The sequence below is a fragment of the Littorina saxatilis genome, linkage group LG2 (assembly GCF_037325665.1).
Source record: "Littorina saxatilis isolate snail1 linkage group LG2, US_GU_Lsax_2.0, whole genome shotgun sequence".
Classification (NCBI taxonomy): Eukaryota; Metazoa; Mollusca; class Gastropoda; order Littorinimorpha; family Littorinidae; genus Littorina; species Littorina saxatilis.
In genome coordinates, this window is record NC_090246.1 from 56,589,536 (window position 1) to 56,616,044 (window position 26,509).

General features: G+C 41.3%; 1 protein-coding gene across 2 annotated transcripts in view; it reads left to right on the plus strand.

Annotated features, from left to right (window-relative positions):
• Positions 1-407: 407 nt before the first annotated feature.
• Positions 408-26,509, plus strand: part of LOC138959313 (zinc finger ZZ-type and EF-hand domain-containing protein 1-like) — a 115,672-nt gene continuing 89,570 nt past the window's right edge. Inside the window, exons 1-24 of one of the 2 annotated variants that reach the window (XM_070330738.1) lie at positions 408-574; positions 1,588-1,624; positions 2,143-2,227; positions 2,619-2,700; positions 3,014-3,085; positions 3,578-3,787; positions 6,527-6,650; positions 7,267-7,375; positions 9,094-9,159; positions 9,833-9,979; positions 10,203-10,255; positions 11,053-11,263; positions 12,391-12,507; positions 14,476-14,579; positions 15,074-15,154; positions 17,945-18,064; positions 19,695-19,780; positions 20,961-21,019; positions 21,652-21,741; positions 22,023-22,085; positions 23,166-23,208; positions 24,475-24,591; positions 25,130-25,228; positions 25,508-25,605. In XM_070330738.1, coding sequence (XP_070186839.1) covers positions 515-574; positions 1,588-1,624; positions 2,143-2,227; positions 2,619-2,700; positions 3,014-3,085; positions 3,578-3,787; positions 6,527-6,650; positions 7,267-7,375; positions 9,094-9,159; positions 9,833-9,979; positions 10,203-10,255; positions 11,053-11,263; positions 12,391-12,507; positions 14,476-14,579; positions 15,074-15,154; positions 17,945-18,064; positions 19,695-19,780; positions 20,961-21,019; positions 21,652-21,741; positions 22,023-22,085; positions 23,166-23,208; positions 24,475-24,591; positions 25,130-25,228; positions 25,508-25,605 — 2,333 coding nt within the window. In that variant the 5' untranslated portion in view covers positions 408-514. The remainder of the gene's footprint in view (positions 575-1,587; positions 1,625-2,142; positions 2,228-2,618; positions 2,701-3,013; positions 3,086-3,577; positions 3,788-6,526; positions 6,651-7,266; positions 7,376-9,093; positions 9,160-9,832; positions 9,980-10,202; positions 10,256-11,052; positions 11,264-12,390; positions 12,508-14,475; positions 14,580-15,073; positions 15,155-17,944; positions 18,065-19,694; positions 19,781-20,960; positions 21,020-21,651; positions 21,742-22,022; positions 22,086-23,165; positions 23,209-24,474; positions 24,592-25,129; positions 25,229-25,507; positions 25,606-26,509) is intronic. The other variant, XM_070330739.1, reaches the window with a different exon arrangement.

Below are 26,509 nucleotides of genomic sequence, written 5' to 3' on the forward strand. Positions count from 1 at the left end.
TCACTGAGTCAGTGCAAGCCAGTCAATCTCGATTAATTTATACGCGTCTAGAGTAATATTCAAGTTTGTTTTCATAAATAGAAGTTGCTACTGCATGTTTCCAAATTGTGCAGATGGAAAAAACAATGATACCAGTCTGTTCAAGTGTTACTGAACGTAGCAAAATGTGTGGGTGAAAACTGGCTATGACTTAGAAATTCCTTTCAATCCTCGAACTTCAAGCCCTACGGACGTAACTGCACGGCTAACTGCTGAGACATTTAATCCGGCACGCTAAAAAACAGTCTTGCCTTATTTTCTCTGTCTTTTGTTTGATTTTACACCACAACCAAGATTGCGGGGTCGGTGTTATTTGGGTATATTTAGCATGTGAATGAGAGTATTTGGGTTTAAAGACGCACACCAAAAGCAGAACTCCAGCAAGAACTAATAATCCAATTTCGAGGAAAAGAAGTAGCGAGGTATCCTCAATGTCTTAGACTGACTGACTGTGCAGGAGAAACTGCTGCACGATATGGGGAATTCAGCGAGCAGCAGTGACAGTGAGGATGAAGGCAGGGTGGAGTATAAAGAGGTGAGATTATTTGTTTGCAGAATTATCGAAGTTCGTGTGGCAAAGTTCTGCATCTGAGTCACAAATAGTGTTCAGACAGTTCCGGTGATTATGCGATGGTATTCCTAATTCCACGAAGACATCAACAGTTTATAGAAACAAGCAAAACGACGAATACCTAAGGCACATGTAATCATGGAATCGCCTTGTAACCAGACACAAAGGAATCTTCATTGCACTCTTGCAAACTCAGTTTCAGTTTCATTTATTCATATAAATATTATTGTAGAGAAAATCTACTTTAGTAGCATTTTATGATAGTACAAATTGAGGCCTACTAGTAATACACACGAACTTGTCTGTAGGCAGTAGGACTAGGGGGTGACCTTTGCTTAGAAGTCCTGTCACCCAAGTGTCGTCAGATTTTGCTTCGGTCTTGGATTGGAATCAGAATGCCTGGGTGTAAAATTACTAAAAAGCATACGTACACATGTAATGATAAATGATGTATTGATTTAACAATTTCTAGGGCAGCTCCTTAACCCTTAGGCTGGTTGTCGCGACATATGTCGCGCTAATTTACGTATACTGTCACCTGGTTGTCGCGACATATATATCGCGCTACTGGCTCAGTCTGTTTGGTCGGTTCCGATTACCTCCCATGGATGTGAAAACCTATATGACCGTTTTTCTTTATTTTTCTCTGTTAATTCACCAGTGGCTATGTAACATGTGTTACAGAATTGCACCAGTGTAAGGGTTAAATTATCAACACACAAGAGGAAAATATATTCAGCTGCACGCATAAATAAAGAGCATTATATTATAATAAAGTATTTAGGAAGAAGAACTAGTGAAGAAGTTGCTGCCTGCAAGTGCAACAGTTTTCGTAGAGACATATTCAGTTAAATATAACAGTTGTCATTGTCATTGCAGTGTTACTGTTAGATTAAATGGTATGCCACTTTTATCTCAGTTCAGTGCTAATTTTGTTCTCAGCTTTTAAAATTGAATTGTTTCTTTGTTCTGAACAGGTTGACGATGGCTACTCGGATACAGAAATGGAAATGGGTAAGTTATTACTTTCTTAATGCACATATCTTATTGTGAGACTTTTGAATCTTTCAGAAAACTAAACTCTCCAAGTCGAAGTTATCGTAGTATGTAAATGTAAAAGTGCACAATGTTATACTTGCCTGATCTCCAAGGAATGATCTATCAAGGTTTTCATACACAGACATGCACACACACTCAGACACACACAAACACACACACACACACACACACACAAACACACACAATCACTAAAGACATGTATGGCTATGATTATGAACGCTGAAAGAAAAATTGAGAGCACCACAGTAGTTTGGTAAGTTTCATAATATTTTATAATAAGCTGATGCCATCATACACTCACCATTCCAGAGATTTAATTAACAGAATCTGTTGATATTTCAGATGAAATAAAGCAGAGTTTTTAAATTGACAAATACTATATTTTGTGTGTGTATGCTGTGAACAGGATTAATTTTGACAAGATCATTCTCATGATTTAGTTGATACATGTAATGATACTTCTGTTTCTCCAGGTGAAAAAGATGTCAGCGCCACCACTGACCTCCATTCTTTGTTCAGTGATCCAACATCGCTCAGGGCTGTTGCTGCCAAAATCAAGTGAGACGTTTTTGTTGTTGCTGTTATCCATTGTATCTTCTTCCTTTCTGTTACTTGAATTGTAAGCCCAGACTGATAGACGTAGATGTTTGCAGCTTTATGAGTTGGATTGATAGCTACAGGTAAATGTACGGGCGGGGTCTCGTGAGGTAGACTGAATAAATCTATGTTTGTCAACTGACCAAATTTGTAAATGTTTGTGAGAGAAAACACAAACCGTTGTTATATTTTAGGATTTCCTCTTTTCATTGTTAAACAAAGATTAAAAGAGCTTTATTGTAAACCTATTTGAACACACTTTAAATCTGTTATACACAGATGCAAGATGAGCACTGAATTTGCCATGATCTCTCAATCTAATCTGTTTTTAATAATGTTGTGTTTGTTTCAGGGAAAGGATACCAGAGAATGTCATTCACCAGCATCACAGTCTCATCGTGCGTTGGCTTCGAGACAGAAGTGAACGGCTTGAGGTTTGTTTGCAGAGAGGTTGAATGAAGATGATCGATAGACCTTGATCTTGTTCTGCCATTTTTGGTTATCAGACATTTTTCCTTCCTGCTTTGAGGTCAGTTAAACAGATTAATTTCTCTGTGTTTTAAAGCAAAAGGAAATAATCCTGTCACAGCAGTTCAAACTCAAATGCTTTGCATATTTAAAGAGATAGTGTTACTGCTCTGTTGGTGATAGAAGTGTGTGTTGCAAAGATCTTTTTTTATTTATTGTTGCGTTCTGAATTCGGTGATTGCCATATTTTATTCAGGAATATGGTTGCTACTGTTTCAGGAGACTGTTACGCTTGCTCAGTTCTGCAGTATGCTGATGTCCAAAGGAGTGTCCAGGGAAGAAGCGATCAAGGTCAAAAGAAAGAGCATAAACATTCACTAACAAGAATCAAATCATCTTAATTCTTCCACATATTTGACGTTGTTAAGAATGTTAACAATAACTGTGGCATATATGTTAAACCATAAAATAAACCACAAGTGGGAAATTGTATTGAATGCTGGATTGATTCTTTCATTGAATTTGTGCATCACTTATACATTTGTTAAAAAATATCAAACGGAGAGCTATCATATGTGCAAATCTCTAGTCTAACTGTGCCTAGGAAGTAGAAACTGTCCAACCGTCATAGTTGCTTGAAGCATTCATGAGCCAGTAACAACTAGAAATAAAGTTGCAGAAACATTACTGTTCCTTGGATTCTGAGTTAAAATCATGACATTCTGAAAAGCAGAAGAAATTGGACTGGGGCAGATCAAAGTAATCGTGGTCTAACGTAAAGTACCTTCAGTCAGTCAGCCCCATTGCAAAAGATTTTTAACAAATAGTTTGAACTTTCTGCAGGCCTTCCAGCCTTTTGACACTGACGGCACTGGAACGGCAGAAGTTGCGACCATGCTGGACGCTGTGTCAACATACACAGGGCCCAACACAATGGGGGAGCTGGGAAAGAACATACGCATGCTGCAAGCGTGTTCCCTCCTGCCTGGCTTTGTTGACGTGTACGCAGGCGACACCAACCCCATCACACAGCATGGAGAGAAGATACTGAAGGTGAGCTGATCATGTCATGAACGCATACTTTTTTTTAACCTTGTAATTCTTTTTCATGAGGTTGGCATTAAGAGCATATTACAGTGGACCTCGCTAAATATTAGTTCTGGCTAAAATTGCATACTGGTTACCGTATTTGACGGATTACAAGACGCACCGTTTTATAAGCCGCACCCCCGACTTAAAAAAAAAATTGGGACGAGCCACGTATAGGCCGCGTCACTATATTAGCCGCCGTCGAAAAAAATATAATCAGATCGTGTCAATCAATCAAAACAACCAGGCAAACTAAAGTACAGTATTTGCCGAAATCGGCTCCGAGAATAAACAAGTGAAACAAAGAAGAAAAGTGAAAAAGTTTGAAGAAAAATATCACACACACAATTTGTAACCAACACACGCATGTACAAAGGTGTCTACCGTTCAGTCAGCCTGGTCGGAACCATCAGGTTCTGCTGCGGAGAAGCCAGAAAAGTCACTTTCCTCGCTGTCGGACACAAACAGCAACATGATCGCTTCATCCAGAACTGTCGAAGTCGAGGCCGAGGGGGTGACGTCATCATCGGAGCTTGAATCGGTCCCACTCGTGTCGTCTGCTGTAGGTGCTGCGATGATCTCTGCACTCCGAAATCCGTTGATGATCACTCGTGTGGGGACACGTTGCCACGCATCCACGACCCATTGGCAGACCCACGAAAGCGTAGCTCGCCGCATTTGCCCAGTGTTGGTGAATGAGTGCGATCCCTCCGACATCCATTGCTCCCACAGCAGGCGCATGTGTGTTTTGAAGGAACGGTTCACTGTGATGTCAAGGGGTTGTAGGAACTTAGTAGTCCCACCCGGAATAATCGCTAGCACGGCGTTGAGTGATTTGATGGTCTCCTTCATGGCAGTTCATTGGGTGAATGGTATTCAAGTTTAGGTGAGTTTGTTTCATTAGGTGAATGCTATTCAAGTTTAGGTAACGTTTTAGCATCTTTTTATAAGCCGCAATGCGAAAAAAAAGTGGCGGCTTGTAGTCCGTCAAATATTAGTTCTGGCTAAAATTGCATACTGGTTAATATCAAATGTTTTTATTTCTTTATCTTCTGCATACACAGGGGTCGACACTAACTTATTTGGCCTGGGGCCACACTGGCCCCAGAGATGGAAATTGCTGGGGCGGAAAACAAAAATCTGGGGCCCACTCTTGGCAACACATTGTCTGTTTTTCTTCATCGTACTGAAGCCAGGGAAATTCTTTCAACCATTTGACATTGAAATTACGACAGCACTTCGCGCTTTTGGCTGCATCGGTCTCCTTTTTTCGTTTCTCTCCACCCTGTTCTTCATCTTCATTTCCATGTCTTTTTACACCAGGGATGTGTCGCCACATTTTGCGTTTGGCATTTGAAGGCGATACTTATCTCTCACGCTAAAGAGCGCAATCTGGGAGTTATTTCCCGTGCGGCATTGTCCTTCGACGATTTCAATGTTTTTTTTTCTTGACTGCGGCATTGATCGTAACGCAAATTTCAGTGACGACTTTGACTGGCGATTTTTAGTGATTGGCTCTGGCATTAGAATTTTCGGTTTGTCATTGTTGGAATTTATCCTGGGGCGGAGTGGGCCCCAAGCTTCGGCAATGTTTGGGGCGGAACACAAAACTCTGGGGCGTTCCGCCCCCCGCCCCCGCTAGTGTCGAACCCTGATACATCATACTAATACTGTCTTGCTTTGCAATGCCAGTGCCTGCTTGAGAATGTCGTCCTTTTGCTTTTCAATCCTAAATCAATTCAAAGAACTGACGGGCGCAGTGGCGTGGTGGTAAGACGTCGGCCTCCTAATCGGGAGGTCGTGAGTTCGAATCCCGGTCGCTGCCGCCTGGTGGGTTAAGAGTGGAGATTTTTCCGATCTCCCAGGTCAACTTATGTGCAGACCTGCCAGTGACTTAACCCCCTTCGTGTGTACACGCAAGCACAAGACCAAGTGCGCACTGAAAAGATCCTGTAATCCATGTCAGAGTTCGGTGGGTTATAAAAACACGAAAATACCCAGCATGCCTCCCCCGAAATCGGCGTGTGCTGCCTGAATGGCGGGGTAAAAACGGTCATACACGTAAAAATCCACTCGTGCTAAAAACATGAGTGAACGTGGGAGGCTAAGCCCATGAACGAAGAAGAAGAAGAAGAATTCAAAGAACTTAATAGCAACATCCCATTTCATTACTTCTATAAAATGGTCCAGGATTCATCAGTGCAAAAGAAAGAGAAAAAAACATGGAGAAGAAAAAAAGAAAAGGCTTGAATAACGTGCAGACGCGCGCAATAGCATGGAGGTGAAGACGTCCGCCTTCCATGAGGAAGGTTCAGGGTTTGAATATCGGCTGTGCCTGGTGGGATAAGATGGAAATTTTTCCAATCTCCCAGGTCAACTTATGTGCTCGTGCCATATTCACCTTAGTGTGTACATGCGCCCACAAGACCAAGTACTCAAGAAAAAGATCCTGAAATCCATGTCAGAGTTCCACAAAAAGCAGCCAGCATGGATCCCCCAAAATCAGAGTATGAATGCTTAAACGGGGTGAAAATGGACATGCATTTAAAAGCCCACTCATGCATAATACAAGTGTACATGGGAGTTGCAGCCAACGGACACAGAAGAAGAAGAAGAATAGGGTTAGGGTTAGCCTGCACTGTGAGCCAGACATTGATATAGTTGCTTTCTATTGTACCCTCTGTTTTTGTTTTTGTTTGACAGTATCTGCTGAGGAACAGAGCAGAAACCAGTGCCCTGCCATTCCCACATTTGAATGGTTTCAACAACACCAGCAGTATGCGACTGTCTGTGCTCCGCAACATCTTCAACACACTCAAGGATGCAGGTTTGTCAGAACTTGTTTGTTTCAAGGCTGGTCTTAATATGCGCGGTAAGCCACAGCATAGCCGTGCCGCAGATGCGCTGCGTGCAGTATTTGCTTCTTAATATGCTTCTACTGCACTGCGAGGAGGATTTTGTCTACTGCTCAAAGCAAAACCTGTGCAGTAAAATTCACTGCATGCAGCTGCGTGCAGTAGTTTTTGACACTGCACACAGCGTATATTAAGAACAGGCTTTGTGATGCCGTCTCTGCATCAGATCTGAGGATATGTATACCATGTGTTTTGTCTCGCCCCTGCTTCTTCAGTTCCTGCTCTAGTTCAAGCTGGGTTTTTTGTCTCTGATCCTCTAGTCACCATATCTTCTGAGCATTTGGATGTTTATAGTAGGGTTTGAGGTTGTGATTATTGTTGATGTTGTTTTCATACCTCCGCCAACCACTCTGGTACTCACTTCACATATATATCTACCTTGGACTTTATAGGGTGAGGGAATTGGTGTATGTCGCCGGTTTGGATAACTTTGTCATGTAGGTTGTTGTGTGGGTGACTTTTTTTGTTAGCGATGTTATTTGTTTGCTGTTTGCATGACCTATTATGCAACAGTTATGTCTTTATCAGCACGTGATGAGGGGGAGGACCAGGTGCTGGGGGAGGGAGAGGAACTGAAACCTATCAGCAAGTGCTACAGCAGTATTGAGGTGTCCACCAACAGCTCGGATGCTTACAGGTATAGTCTGTATGTTTGTGTGTGAGGGAAGAGAGAGTGTGTGTGTGTGTGTGTGCTTGCATATAGATTTTTTAAAACCCTGTTTTGTCTTTGATTCTCTTTGTGTGTGTGTGTGCACATATGCATGTGTGAATGTGTAAACTATCCAACAGTATAAGACAATTGTGCGTTTTTATACCCCCCGCGGGTTAGGGGGAAGAATTTACCCGATGCTCCCCACAGGGTTCGTACAGGTCATGGAAAACCTGGAAAGTCATGGAATTTGATTTTTAATTTTCCAGGCCTGGAAAGTCATGGAATTTCAATTCAAGTCATCAAAAGTCATGGAATTTAACAAAAATAAGAAAGAAAACTAAATTAACCTTTAGCACGGCAGCGGCTATTTTTGTCGCCCAGCCATTCCCCCCCCCCTTTGCCAGCCAGCAGCGATTTGCGTCGCCAGCACAAGGCTTGTTCGTATGACCAACTTCTCGTTCGTATTTGCATACGAGAACAACGGTATTTTTAACGGCACTTGAGCCAAAGCGAGGCTCACTTCCTTCCGTTATCTCGTCGTGTCGTCTGCGCTGCATTTGAGTCGGTTTCGTCGAAGTTTTCTGCTTTTGTTTTTGCATCGATAAAGTACTTTAGCGCTTCGACAAGCAAGATGGAGGATGATGAGTTTGAAACTTTCTTTCGAGTTGTTTCTTGACAACAAAAAGTATGCGGAATTGGAACGAATTACCAAAGAAGATCTTCGCAATGAACTGTGTATCGCGGTGAAAAAAATGACAGTTCGTCAAGTCACAGTGACGGTTACGAAACGGAATTTACGAAAGTGCAGATGGATACAAACAGTGGCTGGTCCAATCACAGGCGGAAGGTATCGTTCACGGGACCACTACTTTCATAGAAAGTCTTTCTATGAAAGTAGTGGTCCAGTGAACGATACCTTCCGCCTGTGGTCCAGTTTAGTGAAATGACAGGACCAGCAAACATTACCGATAATCTGACTGCGTAGCAAATGCTTGACTTGCTTGTCGAAGAGACACTGCCATAGAAACTGACTCAAATTCAGTGCAAAGCAAGCCAGTGTCAAAACTGGCAGTGACAAGACGTAAAAAGTTTGCCTGTTCGAAAATGGCGACCTGTGGATCTAGTCATGGAAAATGTTATTGAGGCTCATGGAAAGTCATGGAAAAGTCATGGAATTTTGTTTCTAAAAACCAGTGGGGACCCTGTCCCCAGCATGTCGTTAGAGGCGACTAACGGATTCTGTTTCTCTTTTTACCCTTAAGTGTTTCTTGTATAGAAATGTCAATGTTTGTAAAGATTTTAGTTGAGCAGTATGTAAGAAATGTCAAGTCCTTTGTACTGGAAACTTGCATTCTCCCGGTAAGGTCATATATTGTACTACGTTGCAAGCCCCTGGAGCAATTTTTTGATTAGTGCTTTTGTGAACAAGAAACAATTAACAAGTGGCTCTATCCCATCTCCCCCCTTTCCCCGTCGCGATATAACCTTCGTGGTTGAAAACGACGTTAAACACCAAATAAGGAAAGAAAGTGCGTTTTTATAACAACAACAAAGCGTTGATTTGAGTGTGTGTGTGTGTGTTAGAATGGATGAATAGTTATGTCAATGCGCATATACCCAGAGTTCATTTAACGAGCCAGTAATAAACAGTTTGCTTTAGATCATATTTTCTTGCCTCTCTTGATGTGCCTTTGTCGTGCTAGGTTGACCAACGGAGATGCAAAGACTTTCTGGCAGTCGGATGGTGCTGCTCGCTCACACTGGGTCAGGTATGGTAAACCTCTTTCTTTTGTCATTCAGATCGTTTGCATTTCATTTCATGAACTCTTTTCCAGTTATGTTATTTGGTGTTTGCAGTCAGCACAACACCAGTTTGTTTGTTCGTTCATGGGCTGAAACTCCCACGGCTTTTACGTGTATGACCGTTTTTACCCCGCCATTTAGGCAGCCATACGCCGCTTTCGGAGGAAGCATGCTGGGTATTTTCGTGTTTCTATAACCCACCGAACTCTGACATTGATTACAGGATCTTTTTTGTGCGCACTTGGTCTTGTGCTTGCGTGTACACACGGGGGTGTTCGGACACCGAGGAGAGTCTGCACACAAAGTTGACTCTGAGAAATAAATCTCGCCGAACGTGGGGACGAACTCACGCTGACAGCGGCCAACTGGATACAAATCCAGCGCGCTACCAACTGAGCTACGTCCCCGCCCAGCACAACACCAGTGAAACTTCTTTCAATTCACCCAATTTCAGCAGATCTGCCAAACTTTTTTTATGTCAAACTCAAGAACCCTGTAAAGTTAACATTTAGGAAAATTGCCAAAACGTTCATGGCAAATTTGCCCAAGGATATAAATCTTGGCAACATCCCTATGTGTTTGTCCAGATGTTGTTCTTTGAGATTTTGAGATGCTGATTTGCTTATTATATGTTTGCAGGCTTCACATACGAAACAATGTGGTGATCAAGCAGCTGTCCATCTCTGTGGCTTCATGCGATCAGAGCTACATGCCTGAGCTGGTGACGGTGTCTGCGGGACGCACTCCCAGGAACCTCAGAGAGCTGAAGGAAGTTCGCGTTCCTGGGTACATATCTCTTGTGCTGTATTTTTCTTCCTGTACCAGAATCTTCTAGTCAGTGTTATTGTGTGTGTATATGTGTTGACATGCAATTTAAGACAAAGTGTGTGCATGTGTGTGCTCACGCAGGTGTGTGTTTGTGTGATGATTACAGTGTCTCCGTTAGATGCAGGAAGACATTCCAGAAGACTGCATCTAATTTATTTCTCTTCTTTCTTATGTCTTTTAGGCACCTGACTGGAGATGTGATTCTTCTGAAGAATGCCAAAGTTCACTACCCAAGTGAGTTCCAATTTACACAGTATATTATGCAGAAGTTCACAAGATAACTGTGTTTGAACATTATATCTTAGCTTAAAGTTCTTCAGATGCTTTGTATTTGTGGCTGTTATCACTACATTTTTAAATTTGTTAAATTCATGTATTTGTTCATTTACATAACTATTGTTTGTAGTTGCATTGCAATCAGAAAGTTGAGCTTGTTGGCTAACACATTTAGCATGTGACTATTTCCTTTTATGGTACCCATGTGGTCTTCATTATACCAGTTGTCAAGGCAATAGACGATGTTCGGAAATAACTCTGTCGGGTTTCTATGGGTACCCCCCGCGGGTTAGGGGGAAGAATTTACCCGATGCTCCCCAGCATGTCGTAAGAGGCGACTAAAGGATTCTGTTTCTCCTTTTACCCTTGTTAAGAGTTTCTTGTATAGAATATAGTCAATGTTTGTAAAGATTTTAGTCAAGCAGTATGTAAGAAATATTAAGTCCTTTGTACTGGAAACTTGCATTCTCCCAGTAAGGTAATATATTGTACTACGTTGCAAGCCCCTGGAGCAATTTTTTGATTAGTGCTTTTGTGAACAAGAAACAATTAACAAGTGGCTCTATCCCATCTCCCCCCTTTCCCCGTCGCGATATAGCCTTCGTGGTTGAAAACGACGTTAAACACCAAATAAAGAAAGAAAAGAAAGTTTCTATGGGTTGTGAAAGAGTGAATAGCCTTGCTTTTACTGGGACATTGCTTTTACATTGGTGTGTGTTCCTTTCTGGTCTCAAATGAATACTTTCCCTTCTCAGTCATCCAGATCAACATCAAGCGTTGCCACAGTGACGGATGTGACACCAGAGTGCACGGTCTCAAGACTCTCGGCTACAAGGTGGTGAGGGACTCGGGGCTGAGTGTTATGGATGCCTCTGCCAAGTGGTACCTACAGATCCTGGCCGCCACTGTGTCGGCCACCATGCCACAGTCTCCTGCTCTGAGGACCACCGTGCTGGAGCACACAAAGTGAGTTGTGTCATGAGGGAACATAATAACTACAGTCGGACCCCTTTTTAAGACCTCTAAAAATCTGAGAATATCAGGTCTTAAAAGGGAGGGAGCCTGAAAATGGGGGTAAATTTACAGAAGTTATGAAGAGAAAATTTGGGCGGGGATGTAGCTCAGTTGGTAGCGCGCTGGATTTGTATCCAGTTGGCCGCTGTCAGCGTGAGTTCGTCACCACGTTCGGCGAGAGATTTATTTCTCAGAGTCTTCTTCTTCTTCTTCTTCTTCAGCGTTCGACATTTCTCAGAGTCAACTTTGTGTGCAGACTCTCCTCGGTGTCCGAACACCCCCGTGTGTACACGCAAGCACAAGACCAAGTGCGCACGAAAAAGATCCTGTAATCCATGTCAGAGTTCGGTGGGTTATAGAAACACGAAAAATACCCAGCATGCTTCCTCCAAAAACACGTATGGCTGCCTAAATGGCGGGGTAAAAAACGGTCATACACGTAAAATTCCTCTCGTGCAAAAAAACCCACGAGTGTACGTGGGAGTTTCATCCCACGAACGCAGAAGAAGAAGAAGAAGAAAAAGAGAAAATTTTAAAGGAGGACGTCTTAATTAAATAAGGGGTCTTAAAACGGGGGTTCCACTGTATAACAATAACCCTTTATTGACCATTAAAATGAAACATTTGGAGTTCGCAGTAAATGCAGCTGGTTAAGTCCGGTATTTTACCATTTGAAGCTATTACGGGTTGATATTCTTGGATTGACTGGTTATGATAAGTGAGACAGGTTCCTGTGGTAGCTCAGCTTTGTCTATGTTATTTGTTTGTTCCCTGCATGTATCTGGGGGGGAATTTAGACAGTTAGTGTTAGGATGTGTGCATAGAAGATTGTCTTTGAATGAATGGATTTCTGTGGGTATTAATGTCGTCCAATTGTGTTTAAATAAATGCGCATATTCATTGTATTGCTTACAGTGCAGGGCATAATAAATTGAAATAGCCCGAAACAAAAGGGTTAAAACAAGTTCCTACATGTTTTAAGCTAGCAGACAGTGTCTGTCTAGTGGCAATTATTCAAGACTTTTGAAGGCATTGATGTAGACTTTTTTTTGGTACAAACCACTTTTGATTTTGTGCAGGAAAGCTTTGGAGCACATGCCGCCCCTGTCTCTGGGTGTGTCGAGCGGAGAGAGACCGCAGTTTCTGAGTCGTCATGTGCTGGAGGAGATGGAAACTTTCATCACAGAGCTCACCGGGTGAGTTCACATGCTTGCACACATTTTTTGACACATGTTTTCTTTCTTCACGGAAGGGCAGGGACAAAGCTCAGTCGGTAGCGCGCTGGCCGTGAAACCAGTTCCTCGCTATCGGCATGGGTTCGAACGTAGGTCTCGGCAAGTAATTTATTTCCAAGTCAACTTGTGTGCCCCCTGTGCACTCATACGCACGATAAAGATAAAGATCCCAAAACTCTCAAGGCTTGGAAAACACAAAGACACGCATGCAGGGACAAAATTGTGAAGTGCGATTCTGTCGCTGCAAGTTATCCCAAGCGATAGCAGCTAGAATTTCCTTTGGGGGAATTCCCCAAGGACAATAATTAATACCAAATACCAACTGCAAAAAACAATAGTGATACCACAGAAAAGATGCTCTGTGGTTTGAGATTTTGTGTGTTTTGTTGTTGTGTGCATTTAAATCTTCAAGGCAATTTGGGTACATTTGAGTGTTAAAGGCAAGTTAGGCATGTCGACATTGTGGAATTTTGGCGTATCTCGTTTTAAACATCTTTTCAGGAGAAGGACAAAACTGATTATTTTTATTTTGAAATAGTGTTGATATACGTTCCTGGTATGGATAGAAAGATAAAAGAATGCTAAATCATGTATTGTCAATCGTATTTTAGAGAATATTTCAAGATAAAAGAATGCTAAATCATGTATTGTCAATCGTATTTTAGAGAATATTTCTCATGGAGAAGGATTTGCTTAGTCTAAAGCACAAAAACATCAAAATTGCCAAGAATCAAGTACAGTAAAACCTGCATCTAGCGGACCCTTATTTCGGCGGACACCTTTGCATAACGGACAATTCAAGTGAGGACGGATGTATTTTACTCTCAAAAACACCTTAAAAGAGCGAACACCTCAAAGGCGCGGACGCGGACACCCTTTTTTTGTCCCGATTGGGTTCGTTACTTGTCAACAACGGACAAACCCTTGAAGCAGACAGCTTTTAGCAGACGCTGGTCCGCCATCTTGGTTCTGCAAATACAATCTCGCTGGCGATGTGAACGCGCGAGAAGCTTATTTTGTAAGCCAATGACAGCACTTGAAAGAAGTTGATTTTTGTATGGTGCACGCTCATTGGTCGATGCCGTGAACTCACAAACATTTCGGGTGTCTACTTTCTGTACTGTGATGCATCTTCGTCTCATCCTTCGTCTTCGTCTCATCATGCCAAAACGAAAAATTTTGACTTTAGAAGAGAGAGTCGATGTCATAAAGACCGTTCGAAAAGTTACTGATGAGCTGAATTGCGGAAAAACTCAAATTTCCAACATAAAAGCTGATCGAACACAAATTCTCAGTCAGTGGGACTCCGGTGCCAGATCGACGGCAAAATGTGTTAAGAGAAGAAAAACAACCTATGATGAGTTGAACGAAGAACTCTTCGAGTGGTTTTCAACAGCTCGATCAAAGAATCTTCCAGTGAATCATGAATGGCCCATTGCTTCAGATAAGAAACCGATTGCACCTCTCTCTCTCTCTTTCTCTCTCTCGCTCGTTCTCTCTCTCTCTCTCTCTCTCTCTCTCTCTCTCTCTCTCTCTCTCTCTCTCTCTCTCTCTCTCTCTCTCTCTCTCTCTCTCTCTCTCTCTCTCTCCTTTTCTTTGAACAAAAAAACAAAAAACAAAAAAACTTGAGGGCTTCAAAACTTTGAGTTTTAATAATCACTGTGGCAAAAAAGAATCAGTGACTGTTGGTTTTTTTTCCCCAAAAAATGTTGGCGCATTCATATTCATAAGAAAGGACACCTTGCTACAAAGGACAGTGGCAAGGCTCCCCAAGAGCGTCCTTTGCTCGCAGGTTTTACTGTATTGCCAAAATTCCACGACAACATTTATATGTTTTGGTGTTAAAGGCAAGTTGTTTGCATTTGAGTGTTAAAGGCAGGGAGTGTGTGTTCCAGGTAGTGTAGAAAACAAAATAATTGTATGTTACAGCGGTGACAGCGAGCTTGTGGGCCAGGGACTCCATTTGCTCCTTTCCCTCAACCTGGCGCGAGGCCATGTCGCAGCTCTCGTTCGCACCATCAAACATTTCTACGGTAACTCAAGTCTTGTCTGTTATTTTGCATTTTGAACTTGATGCACCAACATGCACTTCTATGGTAACTCAATCTTCTTCCGTATTTTGAACTTGATGTGAGCTTATTGTAGATCTAATCGAAGAGTTATTTATGTTTATTATTTTGCATTATGAACTTGTAAACAAAATTCAGTGCTGTTACTGCAGAGAATTAATCTGACAGTTAAATTTTATTTCTGACCTATGAACGCATATTTCTGAATGCTTCCTTGTGATTCTTCGTCTTACCTGTCGGTGAAAAAAATAATGGTTGGGATAAAGTTTGTCTTTTGAAAGTAGTAAACTTCTGCATCTAAATCAAGTTTTTTAGGGTTGGCTTAAAAGTGTAAGGTTTTGTGTGTGTATTTTTTGCTTCTTCAGCATGTAAAACTGCAGCAGAGAATGCAGATCAGAAAGTTTTTCCTGTCACTGTTAATATTATCATATTCATATGTTTTACTTGATTATCTTCAGAAAACCCAGAGCTGTTGCTGCCCTGCATGCCAGTACTGCAGAGGATGGTAGAAACAAAAAACTGCTGCTGGGAAAAAATGGGTATGTATTGAACGTCCTTGCTTTTTGAGCCTGTCTAGATGCATAGTTTGACTGTAGAGAACAGCCCACTTCGTCAACATCACGGGCCAAAGAATCTAGACACAGCCATCGTCGAACGCTGAAGAAGAAGACTGTAGAGAACTGTGATACAGTAAAGCCAGCCCCCTTTTAAGGGCAGGTGGGCCAGTGCAAAATTGACCAAATCGTTCAAAACACTGTTTTGGGTATTTTAGCAGATTATGTTTCCATAACATACCTATCATCCATGTGTGTCGGTGTTTTTGTCAAAAGTGTCCTATTTATCTGTCAATAAAGACAAAATGTGAACATGTGTGGCATTGATTGTCTTCTGTAGTCGATATTCCCCCGCCAAAAAATGTCTCATTTCAAAGGCTAGTTACGGCTTTGTCCTCAGCAAAACAGTGCATTCACGACATACGAAACTGCGCAGCAGCTCTTGACCTATAACATGACATCAGTGTTTTGATGAATGTTCCATTCACTCAGCCACTTGTCCGTTGCAAAGGCAGCAATCGTAATCGAACGGAAATGTCCTTATTTGGAAGGTACTCGACATCCATTGGTTCGTGTCATAAACCGAAATCGGGAACCAGTTTACTTTGTGAGTGCGCATGCTCAGCTTACGAATTTTGCATACGGAAACTACCGAAGAGACTCTCGGCCATGACGGGAACACCCGAAGTTCACTCGGTTTTACAACATCCTGGTTACACATCAAACGATCGGTGACAACCGAAAGCGAATTTTTCCTTGAGAAACAACCTTTGATACGATAACAATGGCTCGAAATAAGAAAGAGGACAATGTCTTTATTAGTTCGGTTAGCAACAACAAGTAGTTCCGCTGGTACTCGGCCAAAGTTTGGATTCTGTCGGTGTTTCCGATACAGAGGAAAGCTTTGATCTCCACGCAGATCCACAGGTCGCCATTTCCGAACACGCCATGCAGCACACTTTTTACGTCTCGGCACTGGCTTGCTTTGCGCTGAATTTGAGTCAGTTTCTGTGCAGTATTTCCTCGACAAGCAAGTTGAGCATTTGCTACGCAAAAAAACAAAAACAGGAGAAAGTATCCAACATCAGTCAGATTATCGGTAATGTTTGCTGGGCCTGCCATTTCCCGAACGAAACTGGATCAGCAACTGTTCGTATCAATCTGCGCTTTCGTAAATTCCGTCACTGTCTTGACGAACTGTGTCATTTTCTTCACCGCGATACACAGTTCATTGCGAAGAGCTTCCTCAGTAAATCGTTCAGATTCCACGTACGATTTGTTGTCAAAAAACAACTCAAACGAAAGTTTCAAACTCATCATCCTCCATCTTGCTTGTCGAAGCACCAAAGTACTGTATCGATGTAAAAACAAAAGCAGAAAACTTCGAGGAAACCAACAAATCGACGAGATAACGGAAGGAAATAAGTCTCGTTCTGGCTCAAGTAAGTTACCGTTAAAAATACCGTTATTCTCGCATGCAAATACAAACGAGAATCGGGTCATTGATACACGTTTAGCGCTGGGGCAGTATCCCCATGCTGGTTGACAGAGGGAAAGAAGGGATGGACGCATAAATTCTCTGCTGGCGTGCTAAAGGCTAAGTAGTTTGCAATTCAAATAAACTAAGCTGTTCATTCATAACACAGTTTTGTCCTTGTGTGTCTGTTTCAATAGTGTTTCTGTGGTGTTCAATCTTCAATGTCGTTTTTCTCAGTTCAGCCATTTTGCCTACGGTTACGTCTTGGGTTACGCGATTTCTCTGGCTGTAATTTAGCTAGAGCAATATTTTCTTTTGTAGTTTGTGCAGAATATAACATTCTGGGGGATTACGAAGGGATTTTGCTGAAATTTTATTATAGTCATATCCAGATTATTTCAAAAAATAATTTCGCAAGCGTTACCCTAAAGTTTGACAGTTGTAACAAAGAAGTGTTCCTAACTCCAAATATAAATATAATAAACAAGATCTGCTTCGTAATCCCCTAGAGCATACCCAGAAGGATAAAATAAAACAATAATTAGAAGTGTGACAATCACATCTGATGAAAATCCGTGTATCTCCTGTACTCCACTTTTGTCTGTATTTTGACTGTTTTTGTCGCGTAAAACAAAAACCAGCAACCGAAAATACAAAAAGTGACTATTCTTTGTCATCATTTGTTCATTTCTTTCATAAAATAACATTCAGACATAATAAAACATTGAAAATTAAAAAAAAGGTAGTGCACTGGCCCACCTCCCCTTAAGACCTAAACAAATAGAAATATATTATACTGTATCATGAATGACATTGAACATTGTATAAATTCCATGTTGACAAAAAGTTGAAATTGAAAACATTAGCAGGTAAAAATAAGGAATCAACAATATAATCCTGCTAGGTACATTGCTAATTATAATAGTAATATGGGTAAATAGTTTTTGACAATGCTGCATGTTTTTGTTTTTGTTGAATAAATGGCAATGATTGAGTCTGTAGTGATACCTGCCATGAGACGACACTCTGGTGACCAGATAAAGGTGTCCTCCCATGACAGGTATAGTTTGGTCAAGTTGAAGACACGGCGTTAACAGAAACTGTTCTCATGTGAGATGTCTTCTCATGGGAGATGTCCTCTTTTGGGAGGTGTCCTCTCATGGGAGATGTCCTCTTTTGGGAGGTGTCCTCTCATAGGAGGGGTCTGACATGGAAGTTACCACTGTATTGTTATTGCTTTGATAAAAAGATGTTTATGGAGTGCTTGTTGATGGTTAATCTGTTGCACTGTGTTCCAGGGACCCCTCTGCAGATGACACTGGTGGGGTGTGACGGGGGGAAACACGACGATTCTTCTGTTCCGTCCAACGTTCTCTTCTATGGCAGTGGGAGTGGGCAGAACAACAGTAAGCACAGTGGTACCTATACTTTGTGACTTCAAAAATGTGGAACATTTTGTTCTTAGGAGAGAGTGAGTCTTTAATAGCAGTTAACACTATTGTGACTAGCATTGCCACGGCGTTAACGTCCTGCCTGCCCAAGCTTGCCACTAAGAAACTTCCCAAAAAACAGTAACTGTAAAGAAATCTGTCTAGCAAGCTTGAATTAAGTCCAATCACCACCAAATTTTGTGTACTAATTAAAAAATGGATGCCCAGTTCAGTCGTGCTATTTATAAGTTTGTCACGCGATTTGTTTTAGCAAAGGGGGGGGGGGGGGGGGGTGAAAGGGGGATAATTTGTGTTTTTTAACATTTTTTTTGTGTGTTTTCTTTTCCACTGCTTTTTTAAAAGTTATTTTTTAACAGAAAGTATTATAAATAATGTTATAACCAAACAAGGTGTAAAACCTATGAATTAGCTGAAATATTGTTAAAATTCTACACAGAAATAAGGAGACAGTACAAAGAAAAAAACAAGCAAATCCCGCATTCACTCACAGCATCCTGACTCAAATGAAACAAAACTGTGACACTCACCAAATGATGTCTAGGTAATCCATATTGAATATAAGTCACATTTTCACAACAAAGTCCCAACTGTACACCTATGAACATTTCCAAAAGGATTAGGCTCCAGCCATCCATTGTTATCAGTTCTGCCACGCCCCCCTTGCAACTACACATTCGAAGATTCATGCAGTACCACCCTAACACGTGTATTTTGCCGACTCATACTAGCAGCAACAACGGGACTGTTTCTTCCTCAATATCACTGCTATTATCGCTTTCTTGAGGCGAAAACAACACGTCGGAATCATGATCTACAGGGTCCTCAAGATCCAACATCCGGAGAATCTCCTCCCGTGACAAGGCTCGCCTTCGATTCATTTTTTTTCTCGAAAAAACCGCACAAACCAGCCTAATTTTACATATGGCGGAAGGGCACACCAAGTGTGTCAAGGGAAACAACTCAATTTACTGCAAGCTTCAAAAACCGGGAAGCAATCATGAGTCGTGTACCTTGTATGTCTAATACTAAAATAGTCACTTCCCGTCCGTGGGCGTTGCAGCGCTATTACTAATATAGTCACCTCCCGTCGCGAAAGTGTTAAGTTTAAAGACCCTATGAACAGAAAATCTGAGAAAACAAGGTCTTAAATGGGGGAAGTTTTAAATCGGGAAGGGAGGGGGGATGCTCTTAAAGGGGGGAAAGTGTTAGCTGTCATTCTTGTGTTTGGGTTTGGATATGGTTTTGGTTTTCTGGCCCATTTGCTGATTTGGTTGCCAATGTATTTGACTACAACGGGCTTTAGTGCTTAGGCTCCCAGCCACCCCTCATCCTTAAAAAATTCATTCCCACCTCCTGCCCCTCAGAAATGAGCAAACTTTAGCTTAGCATAATGGTACGTTTATAAAGTTATGGATTAAATATGGTGGTAGATATATGGGTTAAACTACATGGCACATTTATTTTGCCCATATGAAAATACAAAGTGATAGCACTTCTGCAGTCAGATTAAATACAGTTACTGTGGTGAGTATCACTGTCAGTTATTTTAAGAGTTATATTTGTTTCCCTCACGTATTTATGTTTGCAATTATTGCAGCATACGTGACAGAGGAAGGAAAAACCAAAGTCAACATGTTCTTCAAAAGCAGTGAGATGATTCAGATCACCAAAATCAGAATCAAGGTGGGCGATTTACTTGTTTTATACATACTGATAGAACTCTCTCTGTCTGTCCACCTATTTGTGCTACCTTTGTGCCTGTGTCTATGTGGACATCAGTTTATATTTTTCCTCTCATTTTTGAGTCACTTGAGAAAAAGTGACTCTATGTAATCGGTCAGTGTTAGTCTGTCCGGCCGGCCGTCCGTCCGTCCGGCCGTCCGTCCGTCCGGCCGTCCGGCCGGCCGGCCGTCCGTAGACACCACCTTAACGTTGGACTTTTCTCGGAAACTATCAAAGCGATCCGGCTCATATTTTGTTTAGTCGTGACCTCCAATGACCTCTACACTTTAACGATGGTTTCGTTGACCTTTGACCTTTTTCAAGGTCACAGGTCAGCGTCAAAGGAAAAATTAGACATTTTATATCTTTGACAAAGTTCATCGGATGTGATTGAAACTTTGTAGGATTATTCTTTACATCAAAGTATTTACATCTGTAGCCTTTTACGAACGTTATCAGAAAAACAAGGGAGATAACTAGCCTTTTCTGTTCGGCAACACACAACTTAACGTTGGGCTTTTCTCGGAAACTATAAAAGTGACCGGGCTCAAATTTTATGTGAACGTGACTCCCAGTGACCTCTACACTTTGACGTCTGCTTTGGTGACCTTTGACCTTTTTCAAGGTCACAGGTATGTCTTGAAGGAAAAAAATTGAAATATCACATCTCTGAAACTATTCATCGGATTTGATTCAAACTTTATAGGATTATTCTTTACATCAAATTATTTACATCTGTATTGTGTTGTGAATAGCAATTTCTTCCTGTCCATCTGATGCCTCATATAATATTCAGAACTGCGAAAGTGACTCGATCGAGCGTTTGCTCTTCTTGTTACATCTTGTCATTAACTTAGTGTCTTGCAAGAATATTTATTGACTTTCTGCTAATGGGATATATTTCAGAACACTTGTGTTGTCAACTTTAAAAAAAAAGTTAAGACTTCAAAAGTGATAGCATATATTCTGTCCGTGATGTCTATCACAAGAGAAAGACAAGCTGACCAGCTGTCTGACGATGGAGGAGAGGAAGGCAGGACCCATGGTTCTTCACATACTCCTCCAGCTTGCTCTTCACTTTGTTATCTTACACTGTGTCAACTTATTAGTATTTTCACTGGGATTTCTTATTTTGTTACAGGTGGCATCAGGTGGGCGTGGACCTCGCCGTGGCCTGGTCTCTGTCTTCAACATTGACACGTAAGCTCTTTTCAACATTGCTTGCAACTTGGAAAGGAAAGGACTGGAATTTTTCACTTGAGTCTTAGTTCCTGATTGTCATTGCTGGCAGATTTTATCATAAAGGACCTGAGGTTGTCTTCTGTTTGTAGCTTTTAATGGAAAAGAATGTAACTTAGTTACCTGTGTTGTTGAAGATTTTGGTCTGCATTGTAGACGGCCTTGAGCTGGACCAAACTGAGTTTGTACAGCAGTACCTATGTCGAGAGTACGCACATGGCACCAGAAAATAGTGGCCTCTGCACTGGCAGAAGTGCAGGTGGCTCATTTTACCTAAACATGCAATCACATGGGTAGCACAACTCTTGTTGCTGCTAGATTTCCACCGGGAGGAAGCATTCAACATTTTCCAACTATGAGACAATGAATTGTAGGTTATTGGAATGTTTAATTAATACGATAATAATATTGGAACATTTAATTAATAATAATAATAATAATATTGGAACATTTTGTCAATGATCAAACGTTACAGTAACCTACAATTCTTGTTTTTTGATTCTGAATTTTGGAACGTTAGCAGTCTATCAGGATTTTGGATGTGTGAGATGACAAAGTATGGAATAAAAGGAATGATTTCCTTGTTGTTGCAGAAAAGAGTTCAAGCTGGATGAAGCTGTGGAGAAGTTTGCCGTCTATGACACGTGGGGGGACTTTGAGTACAAGTTCAGCGTGCAAGTCAGGTAATGAGTTTTTAGTCTTTTTTGTCAGCATTTGTTTTGTTTGTTTGTTTTTTACTTCTTGCGCAGAATTTGATATTCGTTATTAGCGCGAAAGATTGAAAAGTTTCGTAGCTGTTCATATCTTTCCTTCTTTAAATCCTGTCTGCACTTTTGTCTGAAGCGCACTCTGATTGTAGGTTGTCAAAGATTCTCATATTTGTTTGTTTTGTGTGTTTGTTTGCTCCATGTTTCTTTTCTTAGCAGGTTATTGATGAATAAAATGATGTGTTTATTTATTTCAGAAATGCAGGTGTTGTTGGAAAGCCAGGCAACCCTGTTGCTCACTTCACCTTTGATGATGACTGGTCAGTAGAATTTGTATGTGTGATTTCTGTGTTTTTGGTTGCATTCATGTAGGTACAGTCAAACCTGCCCTAGCGACCACCTCTTGAGAATGACTACCTGTCCAAAACGACCACCCTAAAGGGTCCCCGACAGGCTATTTCTCTCTATAATTCTCCTTTCCATAACGACCATCTTGTCTTTTAAGACCATTTTTGTTTGGTTCCCTGGGTGGTCGTTATAGACAGGTTCCACTGTATTGTGAAGTTTCTGAGGGAAGGAAATAATGTCTGTTTCCTGTGCAGAAAGGAAATTTTCCAAAGAATTAATTTTGCAGATTGACACCAGTGTCAGTTCCAAAATTAATTCATACAAAAATTCCCACCCTGCAAAGAGTGAGCAGAAAAGATGTTCATGTTTGGTATTTGTCCAAGTGGAGGGATGGTGTTATCCCACGTAATTGATAATAATAATAATAATAATAATAATAAGGGTATTTATAGGGCGCAAATCCTAAAATAGTTCTAAGCGCCTTACAATCTTAAATATAATAATCTTAATTACAGCAACAATACACAACATAAGCGCCGTAAATACCTGGACAGATCCGAGATGGTGAACAAAAACCATCAACATGGGAAGGACTGTGGGTTCATTGAAACGTCACCATAGCAGCTAACCCTGTCAAAAACCATTAACATGGGAAGGACTGTGGGTTCATTGAAACGTCACCATAGCAGCTAACCCTGTCAAAAACCATTAACATGGGAAGGACTGTGGGTTCATTAAAACGTCACCATAGCAGCTAACCCTGTCAATGCATTTTTGTTCCCAAGGAGGCACAGCGTTTTCGATTCATGGGTGGGATTCTTCCCGTATATGCCGGAAATCCGGATTCGATTATGGCCTCTCTTTTTGTGTGTGTGTGTGGTTCGGTTGAGGTTGGAGGTTCTTCAGGATTCATGACATTTTTCAGTACCACCCATGTCTATTGATTTTGGTTACGCATTGTGTCATTTACTGACTAATACATTTCATTATTCAGTTGACTGCCTGGTGCATGTATTATCATTTCCTTATTAATTTTCTGATACTTGTTTCAGTGATGAAATCGATGTTCCTGTCAGCTGGTATCCAACTGGCCAGGTAGGATATCAAACTATACTTTATACCCATTTTTATAGCTATCTGTGCACATATGACTTGCTGTAGAGCATTGCTTTTCATGAACTTCACAAAATATCTGAGTGATAATATTACTGTCCGCAGTACTGTTCTGCATTTTGTTTTAACATCGAAAGGGTGCTTCTCAACAGGTGTACATTTCATTTCATCATGTATTCATCCCTCGGCTATTCTCATTTGTGCTTCTTGATGGAGCAAAGAGTTTGGCGAATCAAAACCTTCAAAAGTCAACTTACAAGTGAAGGTTTTGTTTTGTCTGTAATTAAAAGATCCAATAACTTACCTTTCTTGTGTTTTGAATTTGGAATGTTAGCAGTCTATACGTTTCAGATGTTTCCATGCATTTGGTGATTTCTACAGAGAAAAGCCTACTGCTTGAACAGTTATCATGTAACTATGAACATACATTTTTGACTCACATGCGAAGCAAAAGTGAGTCTATGTACTCACCCGAGTCGTCCGTCCGTCCGTCCGTCCGTCCGTCCGTCCGGCCGTCCGGCCGGCCGTCCGGAAAACTTTAACGTTGGATATTTCTTGGATACTATTCAGTCTATCAGTACCAAATTTGGCAAGATGGTGTATGATGACAAGGCCCCAAAAAACATACATAGCATCTTGACCTTGCTTCAAGGTCAAGGTCGCAGGGGCCATAAATGTTGTCTAAAAAACAGCTATTTTTCACATTTTCCCCATTTTCTCTGAAGTTTTTGAGATTGAATACCTCACCTATATATGATATATAGGGCAAAGTAAGCCCCATCTTTTGATACCAGTTTGGTTTACCTTGCTTCAAGGTCAAGGTCACAGGAGCTCTTCAAAGTTGGATTGTATACATATTTTGAAGTGACCTTGACCCTGAACTATGGAAGATAACTGTTTCAAACTTAAAAATTATGTGGGGCACATGTTATGCTTTCATCATGAGACACATTTGGTCACATATGATCAAGGTCAAGGTCACTTTAACCCTTATGAAATGTGACCAAAATAAGGTAGTGAACCACTAAAAGTGACCATATCTCATGGTAGAAAGGGCCAATAAGCACCATTGTACTTCCTATGTCTTGAATTAACAGCTTTGTGTTGCATGACCTTGGATGACCTTGACCTTGGGTAGGAAAAATGTTTAAAGCAGTTCTTAGTGTATGATGTCATTGCTAGGTTTAGTTATTTGAGGTCAAGCATGTGAGTCGTATGGGCTTTGCCCTTCTTGTTTTGACTTTGCAGTACATTCTTGTGAAGTTTCTAGAGCCGAGACAGGAGAGCTCCCTGAAACTGGGAATTGTGGGCATCAAGTTCTTCGGCTTTGTGAAAAACCAAGTCTTCCCTGAAGATGAGAACAAGGTTGGACTTATGTTCTTTTTTCTATGTTAAATCTTTAGAAAAGTAAACCGTGGCAAAGACCATGTTTGAGAAATGGTTACAGTGGTGCCTATGATGAAAGGAAACTCTTTGGGCCAATCTTAAGTGTCCCTACATTGCAGGTGTCTTGCCATGACAGGTGTCCTTCAGGGAATTAAATAGAAAAAGGGACAACAAAACGTGTCCTTTTATAGGTGTCCTCTCATCGGAGGGGCCTCACATCACAGGTACCATTTTATTTTTGGTTGGCTTTCACTGTAAATGATCATATCGGGTTGATAGGGGTTGTGAAAGAGTGAATACCCTTGCTTTTACTGGGACAAACAAATCACAAGCCAATCACAAGCGAGGGGTATGTCAAAAATATGTGGATTAGGAGCATGTGTGGATTTATTTGTCCCACTATAAGCAAGGGTATTCACTCTTTCACAACCCATACCAACCCGACAGAGTTATTTCGGAACATCGTCTGTTTTGACTGCTGTATTGAAATGTGATGAAGATGTATTTGTGTGTGCAGAAAGTGCTGCCGGGCAAGCCCAACAAACAGAAGCTGTGGGGCAGTGGGGACATTGTGCAGTGTATCCTCAGTTTTCTCATCGACCTTTCTCAGGACCAGGTCTGCAAATTTCTCTTTCATCAACTACTTCTCCTCTGTATTTACTCATAATTTGACACTCTTGCATTGTTCTTGCAAGCCCCTCGATAAATGTAGCTGCCCATAAAGATACAAGTTTTGTTCCTGTAAACTGCTGTTATAAAGGATGAAGTGTTAAACAGTAGATTTTATATTGGCGTGTATGCATGTATTCATGCATGAGAGAGACAGAGAAAGCATTGTTCCTTTAAGTTAGAAAGACGACTGTTTGCTAATGGATCTGTTAATGTGTGGCATCAGGGCAAGAAGAAGGGCAAGTTCACCAGGCAGGATTTCCTGGACTACAGCAACCTGGAGCTAGAGATGCTTTGCAAACTCTACATCAGTTTTCACAACAGGTGTGTAAGTTGGCTGACATGCATGTTTTACTGCATCATTTTGCATTTCTGTGCTCTGCTATTTAGTGGTACCTGCGATGAGAAGACACCGCCCAAGAAAGGACACCTGGGGTATGCGAAAGTGCCATGTGGATTGGTTCAAATCTCAAACAAGCCTCAGTTTTAACCAGTCCAATCCAAGAATTGATTCCCACCCAGCTTGGCACTTTCCCATGGATATCATCGCTGTTGTCCCTGTGTCTATTTTCTTTGCCAACATTTACTTGTCATGACAGACCACATGTCTTCTTCTTCTTCGTTCATGGGCTTAGACTCCCACGTTCACTCATGTTTTCAGCACGAGTGGAATTTTTTACGTGTATGACCGTTTTTAATCCCGCCATTCAGGCAGCCATATGCCGATTTCGGGAGAGGCATGCTGGGTATTTTCGTGTTTCTATAACCCACCGAACTCTGACATGGATTACAGGATCTTTTCCGTGCGCACTTGGTCTTGTGCTTGCGTGTACACACGAAGGGGGTTAAGACACTAGCAGGTCTGTACATAAGTTGACCTGGGAGATCGGAAAAATCTCCACTCTTAACCTCTTCACTGCCACAGTAAAACAGCATTTTGGTAATGCTGTGTGCCAAGGCAAAATTTCGCTTTCTTCGGTAGGTTCACTAATCTGTTCACTGCTCGATCATTTATTGAGATATCTCTTAGATCTTTGGCATGTGTTTTGCTTATGCCCTTGGCTATTATAGGATGACATGATCATTGGACTTTGTTTGTGATTGTTATAGTAAAAATTGATATAATGACCATTTTCGTCAAAAATTACAGTTTCCGGACTTACACCCACACAGTGACACACATTGCAGCACGTAAAACCACACAAAACACTGCTAAAACTGGTGTCAA